Source organism: Scleropages formosus, chromosome 18 (genome assembly GCF_900964775.1).
Source record: "Scleropages formosus chromosome 18, fSclFor1.1, whole genome shotgun sequence".
Taxonomy (NCBI): Eukaryota; Metazoa; Chordata; class Actinopteri; order Osteoglossiformes; family Osteoglossidae; genus Scleropages; species Scleropages formosus.
Genome location: NC_041823.1, coordinates 15,155,318 through 15,169,640, shown reverse-complemented (window position 1 = coordinate 15,169,640; position 14,323 = coordinate 15,155,318). Strand labels below are relative to the sequence as shown.

At 43.8% G+C, this 14,323-nt stretch overlaps 1 protein-coding gene across 2 annotated transcripts in view; it reads right to left on the bottom strand.

Moving 5' to 3' along the window:
- sv2a (synaptic vesicle glycoprotein 2A) overlaps nt 1-14,323 on the bottom strand; it is a 34,884-nt gene that overhangs the window by 6,477 nt on the left and 14,084 nt on the right. For both annotated transcript variants that reach the window (XM_018739740.2, XM_018739741.2), the window contains exons 3-10: nt 5,171-5,351; nt 4,768-4,919; nt 4,336-4,469; nt 3,991-4,080; nt 2,580-2,690; nt 1,755-1,843; nt 1,188-1,352; nt 576-709 (exon numbers count right to left, since the gene is read on the bottom strand). In XM_018739740.2, coding sequence (XP_018595256.1) covers nt 576-709; nt 1,188-1,352; nt 1,755-1,843; nt 2,580-2,690; nt 3,991-4,080; nt 4,336-4,469; nt 4,768-4,919; nt 5,171-5,351 — 1,056 coding nt within the window. The remainder of the gene's footprint in view (nt 1-575; nt 710-1,187; nt 1,353-1,754; nt 1,844-2,579; nt 2,691-3,990; nt 4,081-4,335; nt 4,470-4,767; nt 4,920-5,170; nt 5,352-14,323) is intronic.

Sequence of the window (14,323 nt, the reverse complement as noted above, 5' to 3'; positions counted from 1 at the left end):
CTCTTTCCTTTGTGTGTAAACATCACAGTGCAAATTACTGTTTCCTAAGGAAGATTCAGAATATGAAGGACGGTAAATAGAATTTATTTTTTTTTTTATCATCAGACAGCGAAAGCTTTAATCATCGCTGGAAAAGCAAGCTTTTGTGCATTTTGAAAAGTCAATCAGCCCTTCTCAAAATGAAACTGCCGTTCAAGCAGTTTGCAATCCTCAGTTCCAGATAAATACCGGGGAAGGTTGCTAGGTTACCTCTATCTAAACTGATTAGAATTCATACGGCATAGAGGCTATTCACGGAATAAACCGAAGCATTACAAAGAGTAGGGGATTGATAAAGTTTGTCAACATATCAATACCAAAGCTTTACATTTCTTTGTAGGATTAGCCCTGGGGGAATTTAATGAACTTTCTTCTCCATAATGCTTTTTTTGTAGAGCTGCAGGTTGATGCAACTGACTGATCCAAAAGAGATGGCAGCATCCATCTGAGCAGTCAAGTGTGACCTATACAGAGCGTTGAAGAGTGTGTTAGATGTACGGGGGCATGTATAGAAAAAAAGACGTGCTGCATAGCACCTGTGTTGTAGAAAAGAGTGGAGATGAAGGTGCAGTTTTTGAAGAAGGTGTTGCTGGAAGTGATGTCTTCGAAGTAGCATTCCTCAAACACAGAGTCCTCAAACAGCATAGACTTCATCTTCAAGTTCATGAACCTTTGATGAAGAAAACAAGGCTGATGCACACTTGGAAACAGAAGCCTTTGAAACCTTTACCAACGTAGCAAACAGGACTGGAATGATAGCTTATTGTGGCCATGAAACAGTTAAATAATTTATTTATTGGATGCATGAATGCAACGGTATTTACAGTACAGATGCTTAGCAACCAAGCATAGTTTAAAGCAAACTGAAGAGAAGAAACTTGAATAAATTAAAGGAAATCTAATCAAAACAACCCGCAGATATAAAATTCAAGGTATAAACTGGAAACAGTCGCACATTTCCACTTTAAGTGGCCACATTGTAATGTAAATAAGGAAAGGATAAAATAATAGTATAAAAATACATGAGAGAATGCTAATGGGCTTCCTGTTCCACACTGTTTCAAATCCACAAGAGTCACTTATAGGCATTAAAAATGAAGTGGCCCAGATGTCCTCCCTCGTTCCAGAATGGGAGAAGAAGAACTCACTTGTCATTGAAGTACTCCCCATTGCGATGGATCTGATTCTCCAGGGTGAAGTTGAAAGTGATGTGCTCCACCTTCTCCTTGATAAAAACTTTGGTGCGACTGGAATATTCCTGCTTCTGCAAGTACTTGATCATGTCAGGGAACCACACTGTCAGACCGTAGTAACTGGCAAAGAACAGGAAGGGTTGTAAAAAACAGATGACAAAACTGTTTACTATTTTCATTAAAAAACGTAGAGCGTTTGCAAGAAGCGAGGCAAAATTAACACGAGCCGTCTCCTTCCCATTCAGTAACGTCAAATAAGGAAAAAACTGAAATTCTTGTAAATATTCATTTTGATGCCTGTGTCCAACTTACCATGTTATCCTGACAAACTGTGGTTAAGAGATTTGTTAGCAGAGATTAAGGACAGAAACTGCACTACGTTTTGGGTGTATCATGAGGTTTTTCTATGCAAAAAAGTGCAAAATAGTGTCGAATCGTGCACCGTATCTAGCAACGCAATGAGAGCAGAGCGACCTCGGTGGAACCTCCGCAGTGTCATACCTGGAACGACATGTCTCTCACCTGAAGGACATGCTGAACCATACAGCCATCATCATAAGGGTGGTGCGGCGATACTCTGGCGAGAAGCAGGCAAGGAAATTGCTCCACACCTGAATGGACCAAAAAACACACTGCCACTGAATCTACAGAACTGTCAAAATAATCAGCCACAAGGCGATGTGCTGCACAGCTGCTTTAGCACCTTGCTACTTGTCCTGTTAAGAAAGATAAAAACTGTGTTTGTAAAAGTGTTGTACTATAGCATGAGTTATTTACATCAAAGTTTATGTACTTTATATACTACTAGGACTCTGAAGAAAAGGGAAATAATTATATAGTAAGGTCCAGTGCACAGCAACTACCCACTTTATACAAAGTCTGCATTAGGGTGTCCTACACAACAGGAGAGAATAAGCAAGCATTACATGATCTACCATTACATTTATTTATTTAGCAGACGCTTTTCTCCAAAGCAACTTCCAATGAACTCTATGTAGTGTTACCAGCCCACACACCTTATTCACCACGGTGACTTACACTGCTAGATACACTACTTACAATGAGTCACTCATCCATACATCAGTGGAACACACTCTCTCTGTTACTCACACACTATTGGGAACCTGAATAGCATGCCTTTGGACTGTGGGAGGAAACCAGAGCACCCAGGGTAAACCCACACAGGGAGAACATGCAAAATCCACAGAGACTGAGCGGGGAGCAAACCCATGTTCTCTCACACCGCCCAGGCGCTGTGAGACAGCAACGCTACTCGCTGTGCCACCGTGCTAATGAACACGTGATGACCACACATACCATGACTCCAACCTCCCCACAATACTGTACCTGGCGGAAAACGCTCATGAGCTTCATCCTCCAGCGCTTGTGCCAAACTACAGCCTCACCACCCATCTCCACCAGCTCATCCAAAGGCTTTACCGTTTTAATGGTGGTAACCTGGGGTCCAGAGTGGAGTGAGATATCAAACAGTAATCACCAGCATGTAAGACACATTAGAAATGATATTCTGAGGGAAATTATTAGGTGACTTTAATGCCCTTCTTCAAGACTGATACCTCTAAAAACATAACTATGTGTCATTTAATTTATGCTTGCATTGGGAGTCCACTGGTGACCAACTTTTCCCTGTCCCTTCTGCTCCATATACACATTATAAACAGGCACCTAGAGTAGTGACGGGGTGCTGGAAAGAAATACAAGTTGAATTTTCATCGTGGCAACAAAGCGTGCGTGCATTTTGACTGGGTGTGTGAATGTAAAGTTTAAAAAAAACGGCTGGCGAAAACTGACACTGAAAATTTTGATTCTGTTTTATCGTAGTTTCACTTCTGTCTGGTTTTCTGGCCTTCGACATCAAGCCTCTCCGGATGACCCAGAACGCCACTCTACAAGTTATGTTTGACGTTCCATAGCGTTTCTCTCTCCATTGGCTTCCTGTAGCTGTCTGCATCAAGCTGGAGACTTGGATATGGCCTACAACACTGTCAGTGTATCTACTCCCTGATACCTGCAGGACCTGCTATACCCCAACCAGACTGTTACACTCCTCAGCATCTGGTTGCTTGGTGCTCCAGCCCAAGAGGTTCAAAATTCAAAGGTCCGAAGGGTCTCGGTTCTGGCTCCAATGTGATGGAATGCGCTACCGCCCTCACTCAGAACTGCTGAATCGCTCTTAACGTTAAAGAAGTGGATCTCTTTTGGACCCACTTTTCTCCTGACCTTCTCCATGCATATAAATGTTCTAGACCTCTACTGTATTGTTCATCTTTGATACCTTTCTCAACGTACATCCCATATGCAGCAGAGGGCAGCAAGTTACACTCCAGGTCTATATAATTAATCTTAATTAGCTTCCTTTCACAAACCAGAGCAAACAGAGCACACAAAGGATTATATAATTAAGCTTGTGTGTGAAAAATGCTGACTGCATTACCCAAAAGAGAAAAGGTTATTATTACAACATATCAAAAACAATCTGTGACATTTCATAAATATTTTACTGCACACAACACAGTTGGGGAAAACCAAACCCGAAATAAAATTTTCCATGTTTTTGACATGCCTTGATAAGTATATCTGGCAGATGATTAATAGCCACAACAATTTGTGCTCATTAATGTAATGGAAATGTCCTTTTCTTTCAGACAAAGCAGCCAGAAAGTCTCTAAAGCCCCATCGACAGTAGTCAGAGCTTCAAAACACAGAATAAATGCTAGGGTTCCCGAGCAGAACTCACTGAAAACACTCTCTCTGGGTAACCTTTGGCCCTCATGTTGGTGTCATGAACTTGCTTGAGGATCATCCAGGCCTCATCATGTTTTCCATTCTGTTAGAAGACAAGCACAGTGTCCATTCCACACAATGCTGTCAGTTCCACTGGGGGGTATCATACAAGTCCAGCAGGTCAAGCCTTCAAGCAGATCACATCCCACGAATCACTTTCTGTATGGTGACCACAACATTACACCCCAACGCATGATTTATTTTTCTGTGTCTTTTAAAGTAGGTATTTCAAAGGACTCAAGAGCTGCATTATGTTGGCTGGCTCCAGAGCAGGCACTCTGCCATGCGGTCCACTCACCTCCAGGAAGAAGCGAGGGCTCTCAGGCATAGTGGTGAGGGCCCCGATGGCAGAGACTGCGGGGAAGGCACACACCAGCACAAAGACCCGCCAGCTGTGGAACTGGTACGCAGAGCCCATCTGGAAACTCCAGCCTACCAGGATGAGGGGAAATTAGCAAAAGGGACGTATTCAGGTCAGATAGTTGGGGTATATGAGCCTCCTGCATATGGTTGAGAAAATGGTGGAGGATACTACAAGTACTACACTAACTTTATTTTCCATTTCTATAATTAAAACCATTCAGTAAAATATAAAGGTTTGTCTAAAAACACCTCCACAACAGATGGCAAAATACATTAATGAGGTGGAAAGGAGCCACAACGGGGGCTGTACATCACCATAATGTGGGATGACAGCCAGAGCAACGGATCCATTATGGCTCTCTCTTACCATAATGTGGGATGATGGCCCAGGCCATGGCCGAGGCATAGATGCCCCCGATCATCCAGAACATGCAGAGCCAGCTAAGGTGTTCTCCTCGCTTCTCCTGGGCCAGGAACTCAGAATAGTAGGAGAAAACAATGGGGATTGAGCCTCCAATCCTGGGGGGCAGAAAGAGAACTGAGCTGATAGCACATTCTTTTCCTTACTGTTTAGACAAAGTCCGCAATGAGCTCACGATGAGCTGAGCAATCCCAACAAGCAGTGCATCTCAGCCGATGCCAGTATATGTCTTTTCAACCGCGTTCTAAAAATTATTAGATGGAGATTTAACAGGACTCACTTTCACACCGCGTCTTTAATCCAGTGCCACACAGGCAAGGACTAGCCAAGAATATTGCCAGATTCTTACCCAACACCAGAGAGAAGGCGGCAAAAGAGGAATGTGCTGTATCCCTGGACGAAGGAGGAGAAGAAGGCAAAGACGCTGTTGATGGAGAGGGAGATGAGCAAAGTCTGACGTCGTCCAATCCTGTCGGCCAAGCCACCCCAGAGAAAGGCACCCACCATCATACCCAGGTACACAATGAGACCTGGTGAGGCACATGAAAGACAGAGAGCCCAGACAAAGATGTTAAACATGTTTCTACAATCATAGTAAAAATACAATCCGGCATGGCACGGTGGCACAGTGAGTAGCACTGCTGTCTTACGATGCCCGAGTGGTATGAGAGGATGTGGGTTCGATCCCTGCTCGGTCTGTGTGGAGTTTGCATGTTCTCCCTGTGTCTGGGTGGGTTTACTCTGGGTGCTCTGGTTTCCTCCCACAGTCCAAAGGCATGCTGTTCAGGTTCCCCATAGTGTGTGAGTGACAGAGAGAGTGTGTTCCACTGATGTATGGATAAGTGACCCCTTGTAAGTAGTGTATCTGGCAGTGTAAGTCACCACAGTGAATAAGCTGTGTGGGCTGATAACACTACATAGAGTTCACTGGAAGATGCTTTAGAGAAAAGTGTCTCCTAAGTGAATAAATGTAAATGTACAATCCATCAGGTAGCAGAGTGCTTAGATTGGTAGCCTTGCATTTAAAGAGCCTGCGTTCAAATCCTCTGTTGTACTACCTTTGAGCGAGGTACTTACCCTCAATTGCTCCAGTTGAATTAGCCTTGCTCTATAAATCATTGGAAGTAGCTTTTTATACAGTACATCACTAACATTGAAAGTTGCTGTGATGGAAAAGAACAAACAAAAACATACTTCCAATGACTGCAATACCTCCACAAATAGCTGAAGCTAAATATATATTTAATAAACGCTAAAACAAAATGGCTTGGCAGTGATACTGACAGCAGTGAGGAGTGAAAATCTTTTCCCAGTGGTTTTGAGTTGAACTTCAGCAAAACTTCAGCAGACCTTTATCGGAGACGCAGAGGAAAACCGGCCCACTGCGGCTCTTAAACAATCACCGAAGTTCGGCGTCGCCTCCGCAATCCCACGTTTGACCATATGAACACAGAAACAACCAGCAGGAGACTCGAAAGAGCTGCTTGTCATTTCCATTCCAGCTCCTTACACGTTCAGTATGAGTTCTTACTGAAACTGACCTTGCTGGGCTGGCAGAATGTTAATGTATGTGAAAATTTGTGAGAATTTCATTAAATCATACCTATCCTTCCAGAGGTAAGATGTGGATACTTTGCCACAATTTTACTTTTCGGAATACATTTTAGCATCCGTACTACATCTTATTTTTACTTAATTGCATACTTAAAGAAAAAATTTACTTTTATTCCGTTACATTTCTCCCACCCTATTCTCATTAGTTTTGAATTTTTCACATTTAATGCTCTAACTTTTTGTCCTTAACACAAATCAAAAGCGTAAACTATTAGCAACAGCTCCTTATTCACAACTGTTGCCTTCTGCATATTTCACCGGCTGCGTTGGCTGTCCGTCACAGCCCCCTTTAGGACGCTGGCAACCAATATTATTGGAACACCGAATACAACATGTAACCTCCACACCACACTGAGACCTTTCAGAGGTTAGTGCTGGGACTTATACAGCCTTAACGGGCAACCTCGTTCATTCACGGCCTGGCAAAGTGAATGCTGAGGAACACACACACACACACACACACACACACACACACACACACTGTCTGAAACCGCTTATTCTGAGCAGGGTCACAGCAAACCAGAGCCTAACCCAGCAACACAGGGCGTGAGGCTGGAGGGGAAGGAGACACACCCAGGACGGGACGCCAGTCCGTCACAAGGGACCCCAAGCAGGACTCGAACCCCAGACCCACCAGAGGGCAGGCACAGGCCAAACCCGCTGTGCCTACTGCACTAAGACAATAATATTTTGAAAATTGATTTTATGTCAGCATGTTAACAGGTCTTTATTTTTGAACTGAGTTATTTGGTCAGTTGCTCCTTTCTTGTGTATAGACGACTCTAATAGTCTTTTTACATGTATTCATTTAGCTGATTCTCTTTTCCAATGCAATTTACAATGTTAATCTGCATACAATTATTGATCCATTCATAAAGCTGGGTAATTTCACTTTAGGGTAAGTACCTTGCTCAGGGGTACTACAGCTGGAGGTGAGATTCAAACCTGGGTCCTTTGAGGGCAAGGTTGCAGTCCCAGCCACTTTGCTTCCTGCTGCATATAATGATTAGCAATATCGTTCAGGTGGACAAGATTAAATTTTTTGGAAAGATATATTTTCCTTGTGAGTTAAAACTGTGCTTTGAAGCTGTTAAAACTGATAATGGTTCAAAACATTTAAAAGTCTAATTTGAATCCAAGTAATTAGATACTTTTTGACTTTTTCATTTTGACTCAGACTTTTAAATGAGTACTTTTGCTTGAGTGTTTTTTTTTTAAATAAAAATATCTGCAGCTAGGGGGTGCGGTGGCGCAGTGGGTTGGACCGCAGTCCTGCTCTCCGGTGGGTCTGGGGTTCAAGTCCCGCTTGGGGTGCCTTGCGGCGGACTGGCGTCCCGTCCTGGGTGTGTCCCCTTCCCCCTCCGGCCTTACGCCCTGTGTTGCCGGGTTAGGCTCCGGTTCCCCGTGACCCCATGAGGGACAAGCGGTTCTGAAGATGTGTGTGTGTGTGTGTGTATCTGCAGCTATGTCTCTTTCTCTTAATGTAACGCACAAGTCATAGTTCCGCTGAGATGTACGTTGCTTTGGAGAAAAGCATCTGCTAAATGAATAAATGTAAAAATATTTTTACTCCAGTATTGCTCTTGCATACCGTACCCATTTCTGTGCTTCTGAAAATAACAGACTCATTCTTCACTTCCAGTTACCTGCTTAAAATACTGCAAGCTCAGAAAAATCTAAAACTCATTAAATTAGTTCTTTGGCCATTTCGTTCTTAAAACAAACAAAAATGATGCTGGCAAAATCTCACACGTACCTCCAGAGAGTCGACGAAATGTCTAAAATAAACCACTTCTTTTTCAATATAGCAGACACCTTGAAAATCTGCGAGTTTCACGATTCTTAAACATATGTTCCTGAGCCCAGGAACATAATTAATCAGTCAGTTAATTTGTGTGTTTAGCACTCTTTTGTCTCTGACTGGAAAAGCAAAGGTATTGAAAGTAGAACGTTGTACTAAACACCAAAAAATAAGAACAGCAATGATACATTCTTTAGATTGCAGCATTATCCAGTGCAGAAGGTAAACTGAAAGTACATGCAGATTTTGGATTGCAGCCTGTTTCTTTGGTTTTATCCGTTGCTTGCTGAGCAGCTCCACAATAACTTCATACCAGCAATAACTGTAGAAAACACATGGATGAAAAGAAATACATATTTCTGTCATGTCTGATATCGGTTGAGGATTCTGGGGGAACAAAAACAACAAAATTCCACAGGTGTGTAATAGACAGGCAGTAGTTTCCACACACACATTGATTGAAACCGCTCATCCCGAGCGGAGTCACGATGAACCGGAGCCTAACCCAACAACACAGGGCGCAAGGCCGGAAGGGGAGGGGACACACCCTGGACGGGATGCCAGTCCATCACGAGTTACCCCAAGCAGGACTCGAACCCCAGACCCATCAGAGAGCAGGACCCGGCCAAACCCACCGCACCACCGCATTAACTTCCTGCCTCCTCAAAGGCTAAAAAGACTATATTTACATCCCATTTGCTTCCTTCTCCAACTCTCAATGTTGCTTCCTTCTGTCAAACAGTATCTGGGTACTCAGCCTAATGAGGAGATTGGATTTATGGTGCTTTAGAAGCTGCCATAGGGGTCAGTAACAGCGGAATACATTGGGTTCAGCAGCATGAGGCAAGGCCGTCTTAACGGTCAACTGATTAACGAGACCAGTAATGGAGTTACTGGGAGTTACGCACTAAATAATGCATTCAATAGTTTGATGGCACATTAAAGGGCTCACTGGGATTGACTTCCTTGAGAGTCACAAGCACACTGCAGTAGGAGAGTGGAAAAGGACTTGCGGTACAAATACCGCAGTGCATGGTCTCCTCTGTCCCCAGAGAAGGTGACTGTGGTGCTGGGGAGAAACACCTTAGAGCCCCGTCAGCTGTCTCTGGCTCAGCAATGCATCTGCATGATGACAGCGAGCGATAGATTTCGCTGCAATGCAGGCGAAGCTGTCCTCCCAGGTACCCGAGCGGCCCGGCCTGGGAGCTGTCCGCGGTGCTGACGCCTAATCCTCTCGGTGCCTCTCAGAGAGCCGATAAAACGTAGTGCGACGTTCCCCAAAATCAGCACATCCTGGAACAGCGCAGCCTATTACAGAAAAGTTCACACAGAGCATATTTCACCTCGAAATTTGCTTGTGTTCCTGATCATTTACTATAGTGTTTTTATTGTGTTGTTTTAATGATATATAGCACAACAGTGTGATCTGGCATTTCCTTCCCATGAAAATTTGTAGTTTATTCATTGGTTTATTGCTTTATTTACTTGTTTAGCTGACAATACCCTCCAAAGTGACATACAATGTTGGTTTTCTGTATTAAGCTCCTTGCAAATGATTTACCCATTTATGCAGCTGAGTAATTTTTACTGGAGAAGCTCAGGATAAGTACCTTGCTCAGCACCTCAGTGGGATCAGTCTTGACTGCAAGGTGACTTCTCTAACTACTACACTGACTAAATGTCAAACCTTGCCCCTGTTAATCTCCTTCAGACTAACTTAATATGCAACCCTTTACAAACAGAAAATGACTAAAAGTATGTTCATAAAGGTCAGGAGAATTAAACATAACTGTACCAGATAACAGTCTCTCTGTGGGAGTCAGGCAGTGGACAGCTGGTAGTGTGGTGGGTAGTACTGCTGTCTTTGCACCTGAAGGTTGCAGGTTTGATTCTCACCTCCAGCTGTAGTACCCTCAAGCAAGGTACTTATCCTCAGTTGCTCCAGTAAAATTACCCAGCTGTATAAATGGCTAAATAATTGTAAGATGCTTTGGAGAAAAGCATCAGCTAAATGAATCAATGTAGATAGAACCCAGGGTGTTACTGTGGGTGTTTCATACACTGAGATTCAATAAGTAAAGCTGGGCTTTGATGCTGCTGGTCAGCACATGGCTAAGCTCAGCATCACTGCAGCATGTGGAGCAGGACAGCAGAGTCCTTCAGAAACCAAACAGCGTAGAGGGGACATTGAGGCTTGGTGGTGGATGAAGGAGTCAGGGGCATAGTGTACAACAGTCAGTCTTTCTCCATCAAAAAAGTTAGAAGTGAAGTATTCTAGTCTACTTGTCTAAAGCCTCAAAGTCTATAAATGTAGCACTTTTCATAGAGTTTCACAACTACAACCATCCCAAAACATCAGGGTGACTGTTACCAGCCAAGTGGCCAAACCACTCCAGATCACAAAGCAAGTGGCCTTGTTTGACTCATGAGGTTAGCATGCAGGTGTCCTCAAGTAGTCTGTCTCAGCAAAGAGCCCAAAGAAAGCAACAGAAATCGCACCGGAGGACGATTAATGGATCTCATCATGGTTAATGACTACACAGGCAAGTTGTCCATCTTTTCTCCCCATCAACACCTACTGCAGTAAATCACGTTTATGGTCAGCGTCACCAAATTATCCCCGTTTCTTAGTTTGCAAGAAAAGGATTTTAGGACCGTGCGTAAAATACAATTACCATTTCATGTTTTTACATAACTATGCAAGTCATAGGGGGTGTGGTGGCGCAGTGGGTTGGACCACAGTCCTGCTCTCCAGTGGGTCTGGGGTTCGAATCCCACTTGGGGTGCCTTGTGACGGACTGGTGTCCCGTCCTGGGTGTGTCCCCTCCCCCTCAAGCCTTACACCCTCTGTTACCGGGTAGGCTCTGGTTCCCCGTGACCCCATCTGGGACAAGCGGTTCTGAAAATGTGTGTGTGTGCAAGTCATAAATTTATTCTGCGACAGTTGATTGGATGCATGCATTGATGTAATTATTGCCAGCCATCTTTAACTTTGCAGTAAAGTACCCAGTAGAAGGACTGTATCCCATAGCTAAGTCGGCACGGCTTCATTTTTGGAAAAATGCTGAATACCCATGCAAATATTAGAATATACAACTCCAAGCTCATTATTATGAGCTTTAGTGAAGACTGAGGAAATTATATCAAAGTAGCAGAGAATGACACATTGGTGTAGAGGCCTGCAAGCAGACAGGAACAAAGGAGGACCGGTTGGAAACGAACGATATCCAACACAAACCAGTCATCAATAAACAGCAGCAAAATGCGCCCTCAGTTATCTGCACTATTTTGAGGCTGAAAATTTTCCCCAGTCCTGCGGCTCACGCTCATGTAGGAATGTTGAGCATCACTTGAAAAACAAGTAGACACACTGAGCAAGTATAAATACTGCTCTTTTCAGTTTTTTCTTCACTCTGTACTCTTGGATTTTATGGGTGTGCTATTTAGGGACTCACAGATGAGTCAGAAGCTAGTCGATACAAACAATCCACCTCCTCCAGCTAAAAATTGAACACACACACTTTTGATGTCATGTAGAAATGTACCGATACAAATATATCGTATGTTCAGACGTATACATACAGATCTCTCAAACCTAGCTAACTCGCACACGCCCACGCGCTGACAACACACACGGAGTGGAAGTCAGGGGACACCCCGTGGTCTGTTCCATTGCCCTTCGATAATTTCCAGGAACAGCTGGAGAGCCCACTGACAGAACTCTTCTTCATTTCCTCCGATCAACCCATCAGTGAAGCTTTCCTGGCAAAACTGACTCTTGACCACTTTCCAAAGCTTATTTGTATTTAGAAGTCACACAATTACACAGTAACTTTCATCTTTAAAGCCCACAGCCCGACTAAATTCTGAGAAAGAAAATGAGCTTTAAGCTAATGATTGTCTGACACACTGTTGGAATAGGAGATCAACTGGAATAACACTGCAGACAACTGTGCCACTTACTGTCCTTATAGAGTAACATCAGCTGAAGAACACCCAATTATCTTTTAGAAAAAAAAGCCCAAGAAATGGCATTTAATGGAAACAGATTAATAAAATATAATATTACTGCGGTGGAACTGTGCCCCAGCAGGTAGAGCCCTCTCCTTGGTGGTGTGTGTGGAATTTAAATGCTTAGATGTTCCCTGTGGACTTACTCCAGGTACTCCACATCTTCACATTTAAAATACATGCTGCAATTTGTAATACAAATTGAGATTAGTGTGTGTGTGTGTGTGTGTGTGTGTGTGTGTGTGTGTGTGTGTGTGTGTGTGTGTGTGTGGGGGTGGCAGAGAGAGAAGGAGAGATGGAGAGAAGGAGAGGGGGTGCTGCTACACACGAACATCCTGTCCTCTTCGTGTCTAGCCTTAGGCCCTGGGATAGGATGAGCTCCGGATCTCTACAAACCTAAATGGATAAGTGGTTAATGAAAACTAGATGAACAACGTAGATGAACATTTTTACTCTGCAGTATTCCCATGGATAATGTTCGCCACATGCGGCAGAACAGCCATGTGTGGCACGCTCCAGCGTGACTCAGGCGGTTGCGTAACCAGGGACAGGCTACTGTACAGCTCACAACTGGTTTTTACATTGGGCACTGGTGCAGAACCCCCCACCCCTTACACACACACACACACACACACACACACACACACACACACACGGGCGCAAAAACACGGCAGCAGTAGCTGGAATGGAGTGCTACTGTATACGCTGGATACTGCTTTAAAACTACATTTTTACAAATTTCCTGAATGAATACTATACATAAGCACCCATTCATGTCATCTTCTGTGAAATTCTTGCTTGTTAAAGCAATGCAGCGTGTGCACGAAAACGCGCACGAACAAATACGAGGCACTTCGCAGACGAGAAACATAAAATTTCGGACCTTCTGCACGCAGGACATTCCGGCTATTTTCAGTACGCGAGTCGAACGTGTAAAAGGATTCGGTTCAGAAGCCGAGCAAGGCAGCGCTAACGCGATGAATAACGCGGAGGACCACGGGGCCAAAGTGCCGCTGTGAATACAAACGAGATGGTGCCGAGAGAGCGGCAGATACAGCAGGTGTGAGGAATTAATACTTTTTTTTGTGTTGGAAAGGTTAGGCAAGCGAGATCCGTGGCCATCACCCTATTAACAAGGCCGCTGGGCACCTGTACTCCTAGTACGCTGAAAGCTGAAAGCAGCAGATTCTCCAGCATACAGTATCCCTCTTGTCCTTTCCTTCTCGGCCATATCCAGTACGTCTCAAAAAACGTATCTGCGCTATAAATCTTCGAATTTTCCTACACAGGTAAAAACTAATAATACAATAATAATACAAATGATTATTTCCTTATAATTAACTACTTACTTAAGTGACATTTTTATCATAGGTAGCAAAGTCTTCGACACATTTGTACAGCTGCATATATTTAATGCAATAATTAAGGGAAAGTACATTGCTCAAGGGTACTACAGCAGTATCAGTGGGTAGACTTGACCCAGCAATGTTCAGTTTAAAACACAACAATGTAATATACTGTATGTAGAGTATAATATAATTTTTTATTACAGTATCCTGAAGCAGAAACATTCTGTCAAACATCGGCCACTCTCTCACTTTGTCAATATTTCACCAAATAGTGAAGTAACAGTATAACAGACCGCTGAGCTTTAAGGGCAGACTATAACGCCCCGTATCAGCCATTATATGAGCAAAGCTCCAAAACTATTTTAATATCATCTACTGCAAATAACCTTTCACGTTAAATTGTGAAACATGCATGGAAAATATTACATTGTAATACTTTTTGCTGCGGGGGTGCGGTGGCGCAGTGGGTTGGACCGCAGTCCTGCTCTCCGGTGGGTCTGGGGTTCGAGTCCCACTTGGGGTGCCTTGCGGCGGACTGGCGTCCCGTCCTGGGTGTGTCCCCTTCCCCCTCTGGCCTTACGCCCTGTGTTGCCGGGTAGGCTCCGGTTCCCCGTGACCCCGTAAGGGACAAGCGGTTCTGAAAATGTGTGTGTGTGTGTGTACTTTTTGCCATCTACAGAAGTGTGACTGGAAGAAAACTCTAGCAATACAGGTTAAGAAGCTAAGA